The sequence below is a fragment of the Heterodontus francisci genome, chromosome 10 (assembly GCF_036365525.1).
Source record: "Heterodontus francisci isolate sHetFra1 chromosome 10, sHetFra1.hap1, whole genome shotgun sequence".
Lineage (NCBI taxonomy): Eukaryota > Metazoa > Chordata > Chondrichthyes > Heterodontiformes > Heterodontidae > Heterodontus > Heterodontus francisci.
The window spans coordinates 87,735,797-87,756,516 of NC_090380.1; the positions used below are offsets into that span (position 1 = coordinate 87,735,797).

General features: G+C 44.3%; 1 protein-coding gene across 14 annotated transcripts in view; it reads left to right on the forward strand.

The window, feature by feature from the left end:
• Window positions 1-20,720, forward strand: part of LOC137374607 (fibronectin type III domain-containing protein 1-like) — a 323,625-nt gene that overhangs the window by 54,315 nt on the left and 248,590 nt on the right. For all 14 annotated transcript variants that reach the window (XM_068040959.1, XM_068040964.1, XM_068040968.1 and 11 more), the window contains exons 4-5: window positions 262-394; window positions 20,050-20,237. In XM_068040959.1, the coding sequence (XP_067897060.1) occupies window positions 262-394; window positions 20,050-20,237 (321 nt within the window). The remainder of the gene's footprint in view (window positions 1-261; window positions 395-20,049; window positions 20,238-20,720) is intronic.

Genomic DNA, 20,720 nt, shown 5'->3' on the forward strand with positions numbered 1-20,720 from the left:
ACTAGCAACACACATATACATAGCATATGCCAGCCAATGCCCATGATTATATGTAGTGACAAGTTTGTCGTCTTGTTTTGCTGTTGTATCTTTTGCTCATATTGTATGATCGGCTCTTGGATATGCTTATGTTAAAAGCTGAAATATAAATAGTTCCTTAAAAAAAATCTAAATAACTATTTTAAAACTTATTTTTATGATGGGTATATTATAACCTGTTCAGCATGCAGTGATGGCATGTACTTTATGCCTTAATTTCAGGTAACCTAAATTTCCACAAGCCTCCGCAGATAACGATAGCTACTCGAAACCCTACATCTGTGTTTCTCACATGGACGCACAGTTTTGAAGGAAAAGTTTATAAGCACGTTGGCAATGAATGTGCAGATGAAAGGTAATAAATTTCAACTCTCTACTTATATATAATTGATGCAAAGGATCCTATTTCATTAAGAAACAATTCCTTTAATGCAGATTTTTATCATTTTTTTTTCAAAGTTATAGAATATTCTCAAGGCTAGATTTTACCACATGAGTTACCTTCACTGAAAAGTTCAACATAATGGGGGAAGATTTGAGAAAACAGGACAATAGTACCCCTAAAATTGTAGGGAATAACTTTCTACCTAGTTCCCACCAACTATGTAATCGCAACTATCTTCTCCAGAGTCTACTGTTGGTGACCGGATCATCAGCCTGAGTCATGCGATAGGCCCTTTTAATATGTAAGTCGTGGCCCTATGACTTACATAGAACTACAGTTGCCAGCTTAGTGCAGTACTGTGTGGAGCGTGCACTGTGTACACGTCGTACAATATCAGCTGGCGGTCCAGCCGGAGAGCAGCCCAGCAAGTAATTTTTTTTATGAGGCTTGGAGGAGCAGGAATGCTCCTCCGGGATCTACAAAAAGAACCCGAGCCCCTGCCTCACTGGGTTTCCCCCACTTGCTGACAGTGCCTCTCACCCTTCCTCCTTCTTCAGGCCCGGCAGCCAATATTGCAGCAGGCTGGAGTCGGGTTTTGTTTTACCCACAGCCCCATGCCATGTGCTAATGGATACCCACTGTTGTGACCTGCTGCACCAGCTGCTGCTCAAAACATGCACACAGTCAAATCAACCCCAATGAATTGAGTTATGTCATTGAAAATTCGATTATAAACACAAACTGCTCCTAACCTGACCACTAGCTTATTTTTTCACGAATTGTTGTTGAACTTTCCCAAAAGTTGTGCACTAACCAAAAGCACTCTCAGTATGAATCCACACAAATTTCGCTCATCGCCCGGCAATAATTTCTTCCTCATTTAAATGAATAAGTATCAAAATTCTGAGAACTTGGAACACCTCAGTCATGGAGCTACAGTACATGGCATTGTGGTTCTGTATCTCAGTCATTATAAATGATTAACTTCTAATCTCTTGTCAGTCTTAATCTTTGTTCTATAAAAGTGCCAGATAGTGAGGTGTTGCTTCTCAAAAAGTATAATTGCTACATCTGGCTTGTTTCCATACTGGATGTTAACACATTAGCATACTGATGGCTTTAAAGGGAATGATTTTGAAAAATACTTTGTAAAATATATGTTCTATTTGTTTTTTTCTGTTTGTCTAAGGAATGCGGAGGGCGATGCAATAACATTGGAAGCGTTCTGTCATTAGAGAAAACTGATAATGCACCTTACCTTTTTAAAAATTGTATGTTCTTTTGTATTCATCTGATGAGGGGTTATCAGTGGACACTTTCACATTTTTGGTATCCAGTGACAGCATCAATCCCCCCAGGTCAATTGCAGCACAGCCACACTTATGAACTCTCTGACTAAGGCTAGCAACTCAGTGCCAATGTGTGCTGAATTATAGTTTATTAATGTGGGCTCATGCCTGCAATGAAGTAGAGTTGAGTGTGCCAATGCTCATTTCATGGATGACTCTTGCAGCTGTCAGAGAGAAGGGATTTTCATTTCATTAGTCTGGGCTGAGAGCTGAGGAACTTGTGTATTCATGAATTGTAACGTCCTGTCCTCTAATATTTATATTTTATAATTTATTTCAAAAACAACATTTGATTGTGTCATTTCTATAAAGTTTGACTGGGAATTGTGTTACTATACAATCTTGAAAATACATTATCAAAACACAGGTAAGTGCCTCCACTGTTATGAGTAAAGGGACGTTATTACTCCCAGTGTATTGGGGTAAATTAAATTCTTAGGAAAACACAAAAACCTTTGTTGTTGTACTTATGAGACACATTATTTTCAGAGCCCAATGATATTGAACAAAAAAATCTTTCTCAAAAAACATGCTGCTATCTCATTACTAATTCACAGACCTTCTAACCTGACGAAAATTTTTAGGAGAGTGACGGGTCAAAGGCATGAGGTGTAACAAAATTTGTCTGGGGTTCAGTGGAATCTGTAGACCCCAGAAGCTTTGGGTTGACAAAAACCTTTCATCTATTTTGTATGATTAAAAAAGATACCAGAAATCTAAGCAATAAGATGTATGTGTGTGCATTAAAAATGCCAATAATTATTCAGAAATGAAGGTGTCACTTTTGGAATGATTCTGAGTTTGAAGGTATGATTTTGTTACTGGATTTATGATGGTTTCAGTAGAAAGCTGGCACCCAATTGATAATATAACACCAGGGTGTAATGATTACTTTGGAATTTAAGTCACTGTTTTGTTTCTTGCCAACCCTTGAGAAACAAGGCTGTAGTGTAACAGCTGGAGCTCACAAATTGGCTCAGAATTTGCTGTCAAAGTAACGGTGAGTTTAATGGTGTGTGCCGTTATTGATGTGTAAATTGTCCAGCAGTTTGTGGCAGGGAAGAGAACTGCAAATAGCCACAAGTTACAGGATTATTTGCGCAAGTCCACCATTAGCCTTGCATAAATGGCAGCTCACCCTCAACCCCCATCACCTGTCCCGTGAGTTTCATGAAGTTGCTACACTTGCTAATTAATTATTATCTCTGATTGGCTGGCAGCTCTTGGAGATGGGACCTCCAACCTCAAAAGGATGGAAGTCTCGCCTGAGACCAATTAGGGGCCTGGGCCACGTAAAATCAATGCGTGGCTTCCAGGGCCGGCGTAGGTGGGCTCACCACCGACTTTTTTGGCAATGTGCGTAGGGCCTCCAGCCCAACATAAAATTCCGGCCTCCAGGACAGGTGAGTGGGGTGGGGCCCACTGGGGCCAATCAGGCAGGCCCCGGCGACAGGGTGGGGACAAATGTGGGGGATGGGAGGGCGTCTTCCTGGAGGCATGGCCATTGCTGCCAGGGGTCCCTCTGAGGCCCTGGATTGCCTCTAAAGGAGGGAGCACTCCCCCCCCATGCTCCCCCGACCCCACTAGAAGTTCGCCAGGCTTAACCTGGCAGCGTCACCCCATGGCGATAGGCCCCTCCGCCTTCCATTAAATTCAGGTGGAGGTGGAAAGAGGCCATTAATTGGCCACTTAAGGTCCTCAATTGACCTGGGGTGGGCAAGGCGGTCCTTGGCCTTTCCTACCCCAGACTAAATTGGAAGGCATCAGGAAGGCAACGGGCACTCCACCACCTGCCTTCCCATGCAATTTTATGCCACCTCCCCCCCCACCCCCCCGCCCCCCCTTGCCTCCATTCCCGTCCCTCACGAGCCCATAAAATTCAGCCCGGTGGATGCAAATGAGAGAGCATTGTTTAACAGTGGTGCTATTATGTTCTTAGTAGCTGCATTGAGGTTAGTAATTAATATATGCAGATTGGGATCAAATGAAGCTGTTGAGTCCCCAATACCTTTTTCATTGCTGCCTATGTTGCTACTGACAGTTCCTTCAACAGCCTATAAACCATGATCATCCAAGTTGGCTAATTCCAGCAGTATTTAAAGGAATTCTCACTTGCTACTCGATGAAATGCTGGGAAATTTTCAGAGACAATTTACTTTAAGTGCATTGTGATTTTTGCTACTAAAACTACTTCCAATACTTGTTATTGCTGTATAACATCCTGGCATTGCACTTTTGCATGAGGCATCCTTCTGTGAATTCCATTCTGGCTATTGATGAAAAGGAAGGACCAAACGAAGCTGAAGCTGCAAGTAGAGACCAAATGGAAGGAGACAAGCTCGCAAGTACACTGACTCTTCCAACAGATTGTATAGGCCCAGGACAACATACCTCAGGTTCTCTGAGGAACACTGCATAGGAGGTTATGCTTTGCTGAGGAGGTTGACACAAAGTTGCGTCGCCTCCTGTAACGAGACTCGCAGCCAACTAGCAGGACTAGCACAGCATTGCTTGTTTCAGTCTTGTAGATGTGAGGGTAATGGAATGCAAGCATGCAAGCAGAAGGAGCTGTAGTGAAATGTCCCATCGTGACTGGAGAAGAGGCGTGGGAACCAGGGGTGGGAAGGATTGCTAAGTGCTAGTGTTAAAGTAGCGTGGTGCACAGTTGTACAAAAAGTAAGAGAAAAGTAAAAGAGAGTCTTATTCTGGCAGTCCTACTAAGGTCATTAAATATCTTCCTGCATAACAGTCAGGTCCTGGGAAAAATACTGCTCTCATTGACTTGCTCAGACACTTCTCCATTGCTGCTGATTAACTTGCCTGGGCACCCATCATCAATCAGAATGGAAGAGGACCTCCTTCCAGTTCCTTACTTCCAGCAAGGCTGCACTGGAGAACCAGAGTGCCCTGGACAGCATCTTGCTGCCTGCAGCTTCAGAAATGCACTGTCCACTATTCATCATTGAAAAGTGCACCTCCCTTTGAAGAGCCTTTAAGTAGAAATTGCCCTATTAAATGACCCACCCTGCAGGTCATGAGCTGTCTATAAGGAACATGATCAGCATTGATAACTTGGCGATTCAATTTAAATCAGGCCCAATAAGGAAGATCGATCGCCCACCACATCGGGTGGGCAGAGCGGATGCCCTATCCATCACATTCACTTGCTATATACCTGAATCAAATATTGCCCCCAGTGATGATGATAATTCTTTTACTTATGGTATGAACTTGATATTATACTTCAGCTTGTCCATATTTCTGCTTTGGTGCTTCAAGTGTTTTCTCAATATTGCTCTGCTGCTATCAAGACCAAATGTGGTTGACAGCTCCTCCAACAAAATATTAAAGCCACAAAATTTAGCTCCATAGTGCCTGTATTTTTGGCACTGGGTGCTTTTTGGGTGCAAAATGGCATCCCCATTTCATGCACAGATTTCTGGTGTGGCCCATGCCAGTGTCATTTGGTCAGGGTATCAGTGCGGGCATGAGGTTCATGCATCAGAAGATTGTAGAGCAGGCAGATCTTGGCATCAGTCAGCACGTAAGTTTGCTTTGACTCCAGAGGTGCTATATTCAACTTCAACGCTCCAGCTAACACACTCTCTTAACCTCGAACATGTGTTCAGCTGCAGGAAGGACCTCTCAGCAGGGCTATTTAAAGGGATCATCAGCCACATTCAGGTTAGTCGTCGAGTGATTTCTACTGGCTGTTGCTGAATTTGTAGAGTACTGCAATTTTTCTACTGCTACCTTGGTTTGAACTTCAATGCTTCTGCTCAGATTACTTGCTGGCAGGCATTGGTGCTGTAGATACCATCTCCCATGGCCTGCAGCATTTCAGGAAGATTGAGCAGAGGCAACACAGAGGAGGAAAAGCTGCTTGCAGAGGGAGGAGGAGGAGAGGGAGAAAGGTTCACAGTAGGAAGCTATATCCATCCAAGGTTTCAGGGAGTAATTCTCTTACCTCAACCTCAGCGAAGGAGAGGATCACTGAAATCTGCCACAACTTGCAGGCAGACTTGCAACTTCAGAGCAGGGCGAGGACAGCACTACCAGTGGTTATGAAGGTGACCATGGGGTTGAACTCCGTTGCATTGGGATCCTTTCAGGCTGGATCAAGCGACAACTTTGACATCTCCCAGTTGCTGTCCACTGCCAAATATGGGAGGTGACTGATGCTCTGTGTGCCAGGAGAGACTAGTACATTGTGTTCTCTCTGACTAGAGAAAAACAGGCAGAGCATGCACATTGCTCCACAGGATAGCAGGCTTCCCCTTGGACAGTGTTCCATTAATTTCACACACGTGGCTTTGCTGGTGCCACATCTAAGTGCAGTGATATAATAGGCATCTGTCCATCTCGGAAGATAATGGACTGCGCCCAGGGTGTATTTCTGAGTTGAACATCACCTGTTGTGGCTATAGAGGCTGATTCATGAGTGCCAATCCCTTCCACAGCTGGCACAGATAAATATAGTTGGCCCAAAATCGACTGATGTTTTTCCTTCCACTGGGCTTTCTTTTCCATCATCTGGTTGTTTCTTTTGTCCTCTGCTTTTTCCACACCCTTCCTGACTGGCATTCTCAAGGAACTCCGGTCAGCAGCAAGGACTTCCCATACATCGGCACTGATCCTGATCAACTACAGGTCTTGTTTGCAGACATCCTTGTATCACAGATGTAGGAAACCTGTTGGTCTTGTGCCAATAGCATACTTGCCATAGAGCATGTCTTTGGGGATGTGGCACACATGACCCAGTCAATGGAGTCGCTTCTGGCTTAAGAGGGCAAAGATGCTGGCGATCCCTGCTCGCTGATGTACTTCCATATTCGGCACTCTGTCCTGCCAGGAAATGCCCAATATCTGTCTGAGGCAGCGGAGGTGGAAGCTGTTCAGCCGCTTTTGTTGGTTTGCACAAGTTGTCAATGCTTCGCTACTATCAAGGAGAACACAAGCCTGGTCCACACGGCACTTTGGTCCACACTTGTCTTCTCAACTTTGACATGACAGCTGCAACCTTGGCAATCCTGGTGCTAATTTCGGCATCAAGGGACAGATTGCTGGTGATTGTTGATCCAGGGTATGTGAAGCTGTCGACCTCCAAAGTGAAGTTGTTGATGGAAGGTGTAGTCTCTACATCCTGGCCCATAGCTTTGGTTTTCCTGATTGTCAGTCCAAACTCCTTGCAGGCCTGGGAGAATCAATCTACAAGCTGCTGCAAGTGAACCTCATTATGGGATGTCAGCGTGGCGTCACCAGCAAACAGCAGCTCACAGACTAGGACTTTACGCACCTTGGTCTTGGCGTGCAGTCTTGCCAAGTTGGACAGCTTGCCGTCAGCTCTGGTACGCAGGTAGACACCCTCAATTGAATCACCGTAAGTGTTACAGTAGCAGCATGGGGAAGAATATGCCAAAGAGAGTTGGCACCAGGATGCAGCCCTGCTTTACCCAGCTGCTGATCTTGAAAGCATCTGATGTTGCTTCCTTGTAATTGACAGAACTGTGCATGTTCTCCTGGAAAGAAGAGATGATGCCCAAGAGTCCAGCAGGGCAGCCTATTTTCCACAGCAATTTGAAGAATCCATCTCTGTTAATGAGATCGAAGGCCTTGGTGCTATCTATGAAGGCAATGTAGCGTGGTCTGTGCAGTTTTTGGCACTTCTCCTGTAACCGCTGAAGTGAGCAAATCATGTCAATTGTCAATCTGCCAGCTCTGAAGCCACACTGAGACTTAGGATAAATGTGTGACGCCAGAGTCTGCAACTGGTCAGAACAATGCAAGCAATGACCTTCCCCACAATACCTAGCAAGGAGATGCCTTGTTAATTGTTGCTGTCACTGCAATCCCTCTTATTAAGATGACGACGCTTGCATCACACATGGCTTGAGGCACAGATCTTTCCTTCCAACAGAGACACAGAAGTGCTGCAGCAGTGCCGGTTTTCCACTTTTGATGATTTTGCGTGGAATGCCATCATTTTCTAGGGCTTTACCACTAGCAAGATGGTCAATGGCCTTGTTGAACTCCACTATGGTGAGATCACTGTCCAGCTCCTCCATAACAGGGAAGTCTGGAATGGCGCTGAGAGCTGCTTCAGCAGCAAAGTTCTCTATTGTGTAGAAGAACAAAAAGAACAAAGAACAGTACAGCACAGGAACAGGCCATTCGGCCCTCCAAGCCTGCGCTGATCTTGATGCCTGCCTAAACTAAAACCTTCTGCACTTCTGGGGACCGTATCCCTCTATTCCCATCCTATTCATGTATTTGTCAAGATGCCTCTTAAACGTCGCTATCGTACCTGCTTCCACCACCTCCCCCGGCAGCAAGTTCCAGGCACTCACCACCCTCTGTGTAAAGAACTTGCCTCGCACATCCCCTCTAAACTTTGCCCCTCGCACCTTAAACCTATGCCCCCTAGTAACTGACTCTTCCACCCTGGGAAAAAGCTTCTGACTATCCACTCTGTCCATGCCGCTCATAACTTTGTAAACCTCTATCACGTCACCCCTCCACCTCCGTCGTTCCAGTGAAAACAATCCGAGTTTATCCAACCTCTCCCCATAGCTAATGCCCTCCAGACCAGGCAACATCCTGGTAAACCTCTTCTGTACCCTCTTCAAAGCCTCCACGTCCTTCTGGTAGTGTGGCAACCAGAATTGCACGCAATATTCCAAGTGTGGCCTAACTAAAGTTCTGTACAGCTGCAGCATGACTTGCCAATTTTTATACTCTATGCCCCGACCGATGAAGGCAAGCATGCCGTATGCCTTCTTGACTACCTTATCCACCTGCTTTGCCACTTTCAGTGACCTGTGGACCTGTACACCCAGATCTCGCTGCCTGTCAATACTCCAAAGGGTTCTGCCGTTTACTGTATACTTCCCACCTGCATTAGACCTTCCCAAAATGCATTACCTCACATTTGTCCGGATTAAACTCCATCTGCCATTTCTCCGCCCAAGTCTCCAACCGATCTATATCCTGTTGTATCCTCTGACAATCCTCATCACTATCCGCAACTCCACCAACCTTTGTGTCGTCTTCAAACTTACTAATCAGACCAGCTACATTTTCCTCCAAATCATTTATATATACTACAAAGAGCAAAGGTCCCAGCACAGATCCCTGCGGAACACCACTAGTCACATCCCTCCATTCAGAAAAGCACCCTTCCACTGTTACCCTCTGTCTTCTATGACTGAGCCAGTTTTGTATCCATCTTGCCAGCCCACCTCTGATCCCGTGTGACTTCACCTTTTGTACCAGTCTGCCATGAGGGACCTTGTCAAAGGCTTTACTGAAGTCCATATAGATAACATCCACTGCCCTTCCTTCATCAATCATCTTCGTCACTTCCTCAAAAAACTCAATCAAATTAGTGAGACACAACCTCCCCTTCACAAAACCATGCTGCCTCTTGCTAATAAGTTCGTTTGTTTCCAAATGGGAGTAAATCCTGTCCTGAAGAATCCTCTCTAATAATTTCCCTACCACTGACATAAGGCTCACCAGCCTATAATTTCCTGGATTATCCTTGCTACCCTTCTTAAACAAAGGAACAACATTGGCTATTCTCCAGTCCTCTGGGACCTCACCTGTAGCCAACGAGGATGCAAAGATTTCTGTCAAGGCCCCAGCAATTTCTTCCCTTGCCTCCCTCAGTATTCTGGGGTAGATCACATCAGGCCCTGGGGACTTATCGACCTTAATGCTTTGCAAGACACCCAACACCTCCTCCTTTTCGATAATGAGATGACTGAGACTATCTACACTCCCTTCCCTCGGCTCATCATCCACCAAGTCCTTCTCTTTGGTGAATACTGATGCAAAGTACTCATTTAGTACCTCGCCCATTTCCTGTGGCTCCATACATAGATTCCCTTCCCTGTCCTTGAGTGGGCCAACCCTTTCCTTAGTTACCCTCTTGCTCTTTATATACGTATAAAAAGCCTTGGGATTTTCCTTAATCCTGTTTGCCAATGACTTTTCATGACCCCTTTTAGCCCTCCTGACTCCTTGCTTAAGTTCCTTCCTACTGTCTTTATATTCCTCGAGGGCTTCGTCTGTTCCTAGCCTTCCAGCCCTTACGAATGCTACCTTTTTCTTTTTGACTAGGCTCACAATATCCCGCGTTACCCAAGGTTCCCGAAACTTGCCAAATTTATCCTTCTTCCTCACAGGAACATGCTGGTCCTGGATTCTAATCAACTGACGTTTGAAAGACTCCCACATGTCAGATGTTGATTTACCCTCAAACAGCCGCCACCAATCTAAATTCTTCAGTTCTTGCCTAATATTGTTGTAATTAGCCTTCCCCCGATTTATCACCTTCACCCGAGGACTACTCTTATCCTTATCCACAAGTACCTTAAAACTTATGGAATTATGGTCACTGTTCCCGAAATGCTCCCCTACTGAAACTTCGACCACCTGGCCGGGCTCATTCCCCAATACCAGGTCCAGTACGGCCCCATCCCTACAGTTTGAGGTGATCCTCGACCCACCTTTCCACCTGCTTGTTAGGTTCAGTGATGAACACCCCTGTCTTTGTCTTCAAGAGAGCTGACTTGGTTACTGCTGGGCCCGTTGCTTTCTTAATTCCTTCATACATCCCTCTAGCATCGCCAGATTCAGCAGCAGATTGTATGATGTTGCAGAGTTTCAACCAATATTGATTAGTTCAGTGCCGAGCAGTCTGTTGAGACTCGTTTCTGGCAGCTCTGAAAGTGTCTTGGTTTTGTTTGCTGGGGTCTTGTTGTAGTTGATGAGGGCTGTCCTCTTGGTTGTAGTAACTGGCTTCATTTCAGTCCAATAAAGCCTCAAACCAGTCAGCATTCCTCCGATCTATTTCCCCATACGCAGTGAGTGAAGAGTTATGGATGATCCCATTTTAATACCGCACTCTGGGCTTGGGCATTGTTGTCCAAAAGAGCTTGATTGAGGATGTTGAGGAGCTCCTGGGTCCTGTTTGGGTCAGTGATATGGCACGTGTTAATCCAAGGTCACCCTTTCTTTTTGGAGTGGTGTAGCTTCCTTGTCTGGGGCCTGTCCTTGCTCCACACTAGGGAATGGTCAATGCCACAGTCAGTGCTGTGATAGCTGTGAATGATGAGGACACTGTTGAGGGTGGTCATCTGGTGATGATAAGGTCTAGCTGGTGAAGTGCATGATCTCATATGTCGCCAGGACACCCTGTGGCAAGGCTTGACCTGGAAGTAGCTGTTTGTCACACAGAGTCCACGGTGACAGCATTGCTCTAGCAACCTCTGTCCATTTTGTTCATCTGGCCAATCCCCTGGTGACTTATGCACATTGGCCAAGCTGTGTAGTCGGTATCCTCCCTTGCATTGAAGATACAGTCTCTCAGTGCTGGGAATTCTACTGATGGCAGCATCAAGTGACTGATAGAACTGATCCTTGACATCAGGAGTGGAGGCGGGTGTCGGGGCATAGATGCACATGAGGTTGTTGACAAGTGAAGAATAAGAAGTCTCTCTCAGTCCTCTGTGGGGGGGTTCAGTCATTGCAAGCAGTGTGTTTTTTACTGTGAAACCCACTCCATGCTCACCTCTTGGGCTTTCCCCTATCAGAGGAATGTGTAGTGTTTCTCTTTAAGGGAACTATTTTGAGCGACCTAGTTTCTTGCAGCACAGCAATGTCCACATTGAGCCTTGTAAGTTCTTTGTCGATCACAACAGTCTTGCATGTGTCATCAACCTGCAGAAGGTTGTTGGTAAGGCCAGGACGTATGATCCTTGTGTTCTAAATGCAGAGATGTACCGTAACCGCAAAGGGTGCCACTGAATGTGGAGTTGGTGTGTGACCATGTTCAGCATGTCATGCAGTAGTTATGACGCCTTTGTTCTGTGCCAGTCTGCTGTACCATCAGCCTTTGAGACACCACATCAAAACAGAGTGTGGCTACTGGGCGACAGGTGCTGATCACGTGGCTTATGACTCCGGTGCGTAACCCAACCATACATGGAAACATGGATATGAGAAGAGCTTTGCTGCCACATGAAATATCATCGAGCAGATGAATGGGGTGCTTAAGCAATGTGTCCGCTGCATGAACTGCTCTGGAGGAGCCCTACAGTACTGAGCAGAGCGTGTGACACGATTCATGGTGGTCTGCTGCATCCTGCACAACTTCGCCATCATGAAGGCACAGCCCTTGCCACCATGTGTATGGTGAGCAGCTGAGGAGGAAGAGGAGGAAGAGGAATGAGAGGAGGCCACCACCACACCCACTTTCTGACCCTGGCTGTCAATGATCGACTCAATCCGACTGCGGTGCCAGTGAATGCAACCCCAATTCCCCATTCACCTACAATCCCACACCTTACCTTCCTTCTGTTACTGGCCACTACAGTGTCCTCTTGGCCACAATGCTAAAGTAAAAGTCACCGCAAAACAACCATTCCAAACCAACTTTATGAAACAAACAATCCAACTTTCCATACAAAAGTCAACTGTTCACCCTTGTGCATTCCCGTAGTGTCTGTCTTCCCTGTGCCTTTTCCTGGCCTAGTGTGCCTACACAGTGCTAATCACCCCCCACTCACGCCCCCCCCCCCACCCCACCGCCGCCCCCCCCCCCACCCCTGCTGCCCCCTCTGTTGCAGCATGGCTGGTGGAATGCCGCTGACTTTCACTGGGGGAGACTGCCTATGGCCTTGCAGGGTGCCTTCAAGCAACTCTGTCGCTACAGGGCCCAGCTTCAGACTGCACTACCTCAGCATGGGGAGCAGCGTTCCGGGCTGGCTGGCAGACAGAAACAGCAAGGGCATTAGTAGAGTAGCAGAGGTGTGAGGATAAATGCTGTCATCCTCAACGTCACTTCCATTCCACCGGGGTGGCACCTCAGCAATCCTAGAAATCTGTTGGAGGACAGATTGCTGGACTGCTGTGACACCCTGCAAGTCCCTTGGCACCAAGCTGTGCTTGCATGGTGATAAGCTGAGATTGCATGATGTCAGTCTGAGCTTCCACTGCAGCACTCAGACAGTGGGCAATGGAAGCTGAGCCATCAGCCATCAGACGCTGCATCATGTTTTAATCTGCAAGTATTTTAATGGAGTTGGCCGCCACTTCCCTGCTGGAAAGGATGGGTTCCAAGTTCTGCGCATAGCCCTTGTATCAAGTTGGTTCCAGACTCCTCCATGCTCCTTGACAGTGATAGCAGGCTTTCTGGCAAGCCTACCAATGCACCAAACATTTCATTGTGCATGCCCATCATTCTTTTTCTGCACACTACCCCATCAAACTTCTCATCTGAGTCCTCTGCAGCAGAACTTGTGTGTGACCTTGCCCTGCAGGAGGTTTTCGTTTGCGCTACCATTTCCCCCTTCCCTGGCTTCAAGCCATTTGTGTTTGGTGACTCACCACATGCAGATCCTACCTCAGTGCTACCTTCTAAAGTTTGTGCAGTGCTGATGTCTGAGCTGGTGGCTGTGAGTGTGAGATTGAGTGACAGTGTTTCATCATCTTCCGTCTCTTCCTCTTGTGTCTTGTGCTTCTGCACCATGGCCTCGCCAGGTTGCAGTTCCTGGGTATCTGAAAGTAGAAAGGCATAAGGACAGGGATATTGTGAGGGAAGGGGGCAGGGGAGCAAGAAGTGGATGCTTACACCACCTGCAGTTTGGGAATCAGAAGAGATTGTGGGATGAGGGGGTGTGGAATGTGTGAAGGAGGATTAGTTGGGAATGTAGTATCATGTTCAATCCTTTCAACCATGGACATAGCCTCAGTCATGGCCGCTCCAATGAAGGTAAGCACTGTCTCCTCCATGGGGGTAAGAACAGTTAGGTGCTTCTGCCTTCAGTTATGCATCACCTTGTCCTGCAAGAGAAGGGAAGAGTATCAGTGAGTGCGCTGCAATGTGTTTGAATGATGTGACTGTCATGATTGAATAACTGGCAGTGTGTACAAGCTGTGAGATGCGGGTGTGCTGAGTGTTTAAGGGTGAAGTGAAGCAATGGATGTGAAGCATGAGTCGTGATTGATGCAGATCATTGGTAGGTGAGTGATGGGGGTGTGGTGCATTGAGCAGTGTGTGAGGCTAGTGGTGCAGTTGGTGGAATGTGGCATTTGAAGTTGCTTTCACTGATCTTGATCATTCGTGTGAGGTCATTGAACTTCTTTCAGCACTGCATCCAGGTCCTTGGGGCTGCACTCCTGGCATTGACCACTGCAGCTGTCTGCTCCATTGCCTTCCCAGAGTTTGTCTGGATGGCCTCCTGGCCCCCTGTGGATAGAGGACCTCTCTCCTCCTTTTCATCTCCTGCACTAAGTCCTCCAGTGCTGCATTGGAGAACCTTGGAGCCATGTTGTGCCATTTCTGTGCCATTTTCAGATCCAAGTCACTTCTTCAATGAATTCCAACACCTGCTCAAGGCAAAATGCACCTCCCCTTTCAGAGGTGCAGGCTTACTTTAAGCAGAGCAGGCTAGCCTTAAGTGGTACTAACCTCTTAAGATTTTGTGTCCCCATCTCAGGAATGCAGGCACTCAACGGCATGTTTAGCATTGGCTACATGCTGCAATCATTTAAATGAGTATCACAACCAATGGGGGTGCATTAATCGTGCATCACGATCCCTGTTTTCGAACTGTATCCCATTCTTCCCTCCCCGAGTGTCTTAACATTGGCATTAGAAAGAAAGGAAAGCTGTTTCTAATACAGCAGTTACAAAACTGCTTGGGGGAAAGAAATGATTACAAATTAGACCAGTATGAATGAGGGATATAAAAGAGGGCAGTAAAAGGAAAAGAAAAAGCAGATAATGAACAGAAAAATAAAAGACAATACGGGGAATGGAGATCAGTTATTTGTCCATTTCTGAAATATTAAACAGAAAAAGAATTGAAGGGAAAAAGTTGACAAATATAAATAATTTAACAAAAGAAAAAATGAAGTTGAATTTTTTTTTTTGTTCTTGGGATGTGGGCGTCACTGGCTAGGCCAGCATTTATTGCCCATCCCTAATTTCCCTTGAGAAGGTGGTGGTGAGCCACCTTCTTGAACCGCAGCTGTCCTAGGGGTGTAGGTACACTCACAGTGCTGTTAGGAGGAGAGTTCCAGTATTTTGACCCAGCGACAGTGAAGGAACGGCAAAGTAGTTCCAGGTCAGGATGATGTGTGGCTTGGAAGGGAACTTGCAGGTGGTGGTATTCCCATGTATCTGCTGCCCTTGTCCTTCAAGGCCTAGAGGTCGTGGGTTTGGAAGGTGCTGTCTAAAGAGCCTTGGTGAGTTGCTGCAGTGCATCTTGCAGATGATACACATTGCTGCCACTGTGCATCAATGGTGGAGGGAGTGAATGTTGAAGGTGGTGGATGGGGTGCCAATCCTGCAGGCTGCTATGTCCTGGATGGTGTTGAGCTTCTTGAGTGTTTTCCCTAAAACAGAGGAGGCTGAGGGGTGACTTAATTGAGGTGTACAAAATTATGAGGGGCCTAGATAGAGTAGACAAGAAGGACCTGTTTCTCCTAGCGGAGAGGTCAATTACCAGGGGGCACAGATTTAGGGTGATTGGTAGAAGGATTAGAGGAGACTTGAGAAAAAACTTTTTCACCCAGAGGGTGGTGGGTGTCTGGAATTCACTGCCAGGAAAGGTGGTGGAGGCAGAAACCCTCAATTCTTTTAAAAGGTACCTGGACATGCAACTGAAATGCAGAAACCTGCAAGGCTATGGACCAGATGCTGGAAGGTGGGATTAGATTGGGTGTCTAGTTTGTTTGGCTGGCACGGACACGACGGGCTGAATGGTTTGTGCCGTAATTTTTCTATGGTTCTATGTTGGAGCTGCACCCATCCAGGCAAGTGGAGAGTATTCCATCACGCTCCTGACTTATGCCTTGTAGATGGTGGACAGGCTTTGGGGAGTCAGATGGTGAGTTACTCGCCGCAGAATTCCTATCCTCTGACCTGCTCTTGTAGCCACGGTATTTATATGGCTACTTCAGTTCACTTTCTGGTCAATGGTGACCCCCAGGGTGTTGATAGTGGGGGATTCAGCGATTGTAATGCCATTGAACATCAAGGAGAGATGGTTAGATTCTCTCTTGTTTGAGATGGTCATTGCCTGGCACTTCTGTGACCAAGAATGAAACAAAAAAGAAAAGCTAAAGTCACAGAATTAATAAGAACATCTAATTAGCAGTCTTGTTTTAGCTTTAGCTGAATCATCCATTAAAGGGTGCTTCAAAAATGAATAACAATAAAAATTACACCAAAAATAAACACTGCAAAAAGTGAAAGTGAACCTTATTAAATATATTAATTAATGCTATATTTGTGTAATTAATTTATTGCTGTTCTTTCACATTCTTTAATATGGAAACAAACAAAAAAAAATTTGAGTTTATAAACTGGATAGTGACAGGTATTGAAAAAGGGATTTTTTTTTTTTTACAAGGAAATGTCAGTCCTGCACACTAGAATTTGCTACATGGAACCAGAATTTAATTCAGTGATATTGTAGATGATGGTTGTCTTTAAACCCTGGGCAGTGTTCGCATTTTAGCATTGTTCCAAAGAGGGAACCAAAGTTACATTTTTGAAAGTTTTCTAATGCTATTTAAGTGGGGAATCTATGGTGGAATTAAATGGCCAGTACTATTTTTTAGAGCCTAGAAATGAGTGCTCATCTTGGTATGCAGGAATTTCTGGCTCTAAAAGGCCAACCAGGATCCCTCTTTAAGAGAAGTGAACGTTATAATCAAAAACAAACTGGTTAATTTTGGATGAGTTCAACAGAGTTAGATGCATCTAACAAATATCCTGGTGCTCATTTGGTTTTTAGAGCCCGTTCTGTGTTTATTAAACCCAGTAGTTTGCTTCTATAAGTTTTGATTGACTCATGATGTACTTTTATCTAAATGATGCATGTAACGGTATATCTCAGGCAGACATGACGTCAATGTCCTATTCCAAAATTTCTTAAAGTCTGACTCTTGCTAGATGCAATGGATTTCTTAGGCTTCCTTTGTAATAATAATTTCCAGTAACATACGTCACTTCAGTGGGTATTTTTCATTTCAAGTGGTAACATTAATTAATCCCAGGCGAGCAGCGGTGCAGGTTTGTTTGGTTCCGGGTTCGACTGATATTGCTAACGATTTAGTGACAATTGTAGAATTGGATATACTGCCAATTATGCAGGGCATTTATTTTCTTAGGAAGTCTGGACACATGGACCCCAGGATATGTTGACACCTTGGCCCTTGATTTTAACACTCCAGGGAAACCTGCTCAATAATACCTTGCCAGATTGATTGACACAGCCTGCTGAAAATTTGTATGATTTAGAACCTTATAACTTATTCTTGGACCAGACAATAAAAATTCAGACAAGGAGTCATCTGACGTAGTGGTATCAGGATGATTTATGAAGGAGAAAAGCAATTCTTAACAAATCCGAGGCAGTCGATATCCGAGTCCAGACGGCCTTTACTCTCCACTGGCTCTAGTGGCACAGACGGCTCGTGACTTCTCTTCTCTTGTCTCTCCTTTTGTCTTCTTCAGATCTGTGCACCAAACCTCTCCTTTATTCTTCGTAGCCAGTGGCTTCTCCTGTACACTGATTGGTTGGTTCATATGCACCGCTGTTTCGATTGGTCCTGTCATTTCGTTTGTCAGTACTTCAGTTTGTATATTAATCATGATCACGTGCAAAACAATGTGTACTAACAGTCCATTATAACCTTGAGGTCCATTAGATCATACACTTCCGATGAGACTCATCCTGCTTTTCTCTTACATTTTGATCATAACTAGTGCATAGTTTTCGATATCTGTTCTTTTCTTTCCCTTTATCTGTTTGTTATTAGTCTGCATCACAATGTAATTCTGGTTGACTCAAACTGTATAGGCAGCAATTTTTTCAGTAAGGTACACAGCTAAAATTAACTCTTCATTTACCAAAAGCTTATACAAAACATATATCTATAAAAGTACATAAAATTCACAATACAAAAGATAGAAAAAGGCCAGTAATACAACAGAATTCACATTTCTTATGCCTTCATTAGTAGATCAGTAGCACTTGTGTTTTTCTGATAAATGCAAATATTTTTAGTTTATATGTGTGTCATTTTAGCTTCTTTTTTCTAGATGGACGAAAATTAATTAAAACTTTTTCTCCTAGTCATAGATTATCTGTTGCTACTGAAAGGAAGAAGTTTTACAACAAGAAGAAAAATAATTAATTCCTAAATGGCATATTAGAGAACAGTTTTCAATAAAATTGAGAAAATATACCCTTCCTTTCGCATTCTTCCCACCCTCCCATCTGCTCACAGTGAAAATTGATTCCAAGGTTTACTTTTTAGGAGGCACGGCTCTACTCCCCAGCACACCTATTGAAGGATCAGGACTGCTACGAGTTGGGTGTGCTGTTCTCCTCTCCCAGTTATTCAATCTGCACAGGAAGCAGAGTTCCACTATTTATTTGAAGCATTTTCCAATACATTGAAATACAGTGCTGGGTGGGTTGAAATTTTCAAGACTGAGCTTGATAGATGTTTGCTAGGTAAGGGGATCAAGGGATATGGAGCAAAGGCAATGAAGTAAAAAAGAAAAATAATGATTTGCATTTATATGGCACCTTTCACAACCTCAGAAGATCCCAAAGTGCTTTACAATTAATCAAGTACTTTTTAAATGTAGTCACTGTTGTAATGTAAGAAATGTGGCAGCTAATTTGCACACAGCAAGATCCCACAAACATAAATAAGATAATTATCAGATAATCTGTTTTAATATTGATGGTGGAGGGATAAATGTTGACCTGCAGACTGGGGAGAACTTCCCTGATCTTCAAACAGTACCATGCGATCTTTTCCATTCACTTGAAAAGGCAGCTTGGGCCTCGGTGTAATACCGAAAGACAGCACTTTACTGCACTGAGTTGTCAGCCTAGATGATGTGCCCAAGTCTCTGGAGTGAGACTTGAACCTACTTCGACACAGAGGTGAGTGTGCTTTCACTGAGCCACAGCTGACCTAGGAAGCAAATGGAGGTACAGATCAGCAACGTTGTGATAGAATAGTGGAATAGGCTCGGGGGAGTTAAATGGCCTATTTCTGTTCCTGTGAAACACTATGGAGCATTCTAAGGAAATGAAAGGTTCAATCCAGGATATTTTGCAGGATATTTTGAATCGGATTCTTTATAGTGGACTTTCTCCTCACATTTCCATGGCTTTGTGGATATTGTACCTTCTTGTAATGTCAACAAATCCAAATTTCTTCTGATTTATAGTCGTATTCGTGTCGTACCACTTAGATCTTTTAGTTGGACACTTTCATCTGGCCCTCCTGACATGTCCCTCCAGCAGCAGAAATAGCAGTGATTTTACATGTGATGTGTTGCTGTGCCTCTTTGCGTTCTAGAGGGTTGTCCCCTCCCCCAAAAATGTTACTGTTGCTCCATTATTGTCATCACTAGAACTTATAGGGTTTTGTTTCCCCAAACCAGCTTTTTATCTGATGGTGTTCAGATATTTTCTCCAACAATTATGCCCTCTGGATGATCAAACCTTTTGATAGTTATGTTGTTTTGGTGGCTTATTAGCTACTTGAGAAGTATTAAAGGATAATTATTACAGTGCACTGTGAGTTGCTGCTACTTTTATATTCCAAGTGTTGCATTCTCACAAACTTTACATTTGAAAGCTAAGTGTCCTTATGATTTCATCAGAGGTCAATTGATTTTGTTGAAATCCATGCTTTTTCCTGTTTTTGGTGGAAAAAAGGGGATGTCGGGCCCTCTGTTTCATTGGATTCATTGGATTCTTGACAAGCAAAGTCAAGCAGTTTCCTTATTTCATTTGAAAGATGAGACCTTCAGCAGGTGTAGCGTACTGGGATGAATGTTCTCTTTTTAATAAAACTTGGCATGAAGACGTAAACATATTGTGACTGTAGTTGTATTGGACACATGGTAAATTGAATTTTCTTCTGCAAAGTTGCACCATCTTACTGATGGTATTAGGTTGATTAGATTGATACAAGCAATCTCTTAAAAAAACAAAATTGTAGGGCTATGGGGAAAAGGCAAGGGAATGGGGCTAGGTGAGTTGCTCTTGCAGGGAGCTGGCATGGATACGGCAGGCCATATGGCCTCCTCCTGGTGCTGTAACCATTCTATGATTTTATGATTCTAGGGATGGGCAACAAATGCTGGCCTTGCCAGTGACACTCTTATCCCATGAACAAATGAAAAGAAACTCCCTAATCAGCTTGTAATGCTTTTAATTTTTCCTTTAGGCATTATACTGTTCGGTACAGAGAAAAAGAAAAAAACAACAAATGGCTGTATCAATGCTGCCCAACAAGTGAAACAATGATAGACAATCTTAAACCAAATACTGTTTATGAATTTGGGGTGCGAGTTACCAAAGCAAAAGAGAGTGGCAGCTGGAGCAACCCCACCAGCTACGTTACTACTGTGACTTGTAAGCTGCCTTTTTTTGTTATAATAGAGCTGCAGATATATTATTTTATTAATTATGTATTCTCTACATTATCCTTTCATTGAAAATATTCTTTCAAAATGTACCTGTTTTAATTTGGTGGTGTAAATTCAGATGTTTACATCATTTTTTTCACATTTTGCATAATCAAGCTCAAGGATGATCTGATACTTGAATTTGCTAGCCATACATTTGGCTAGATTGTCAGATCTTGGCCAGCCATTTGCTTCAGTAGTGCCGCATCTAGGATGAAAAGTTTGCATATGGCATCTTGCCCAATATCCAGCATCCTTCCTTTTGACTGATATGGAGGCCATTGAATGGAGTGAATTTTAATGTCAAACAGTATGTCAAATGTCAAATAATGTATGAGTTGGGGAATAAATTAACATACTTTATAGCAACCCTTTTTAGATTTATATAATTACTGTATGGCAGGATATGCTTAAATCTGTCTGCGGTGTA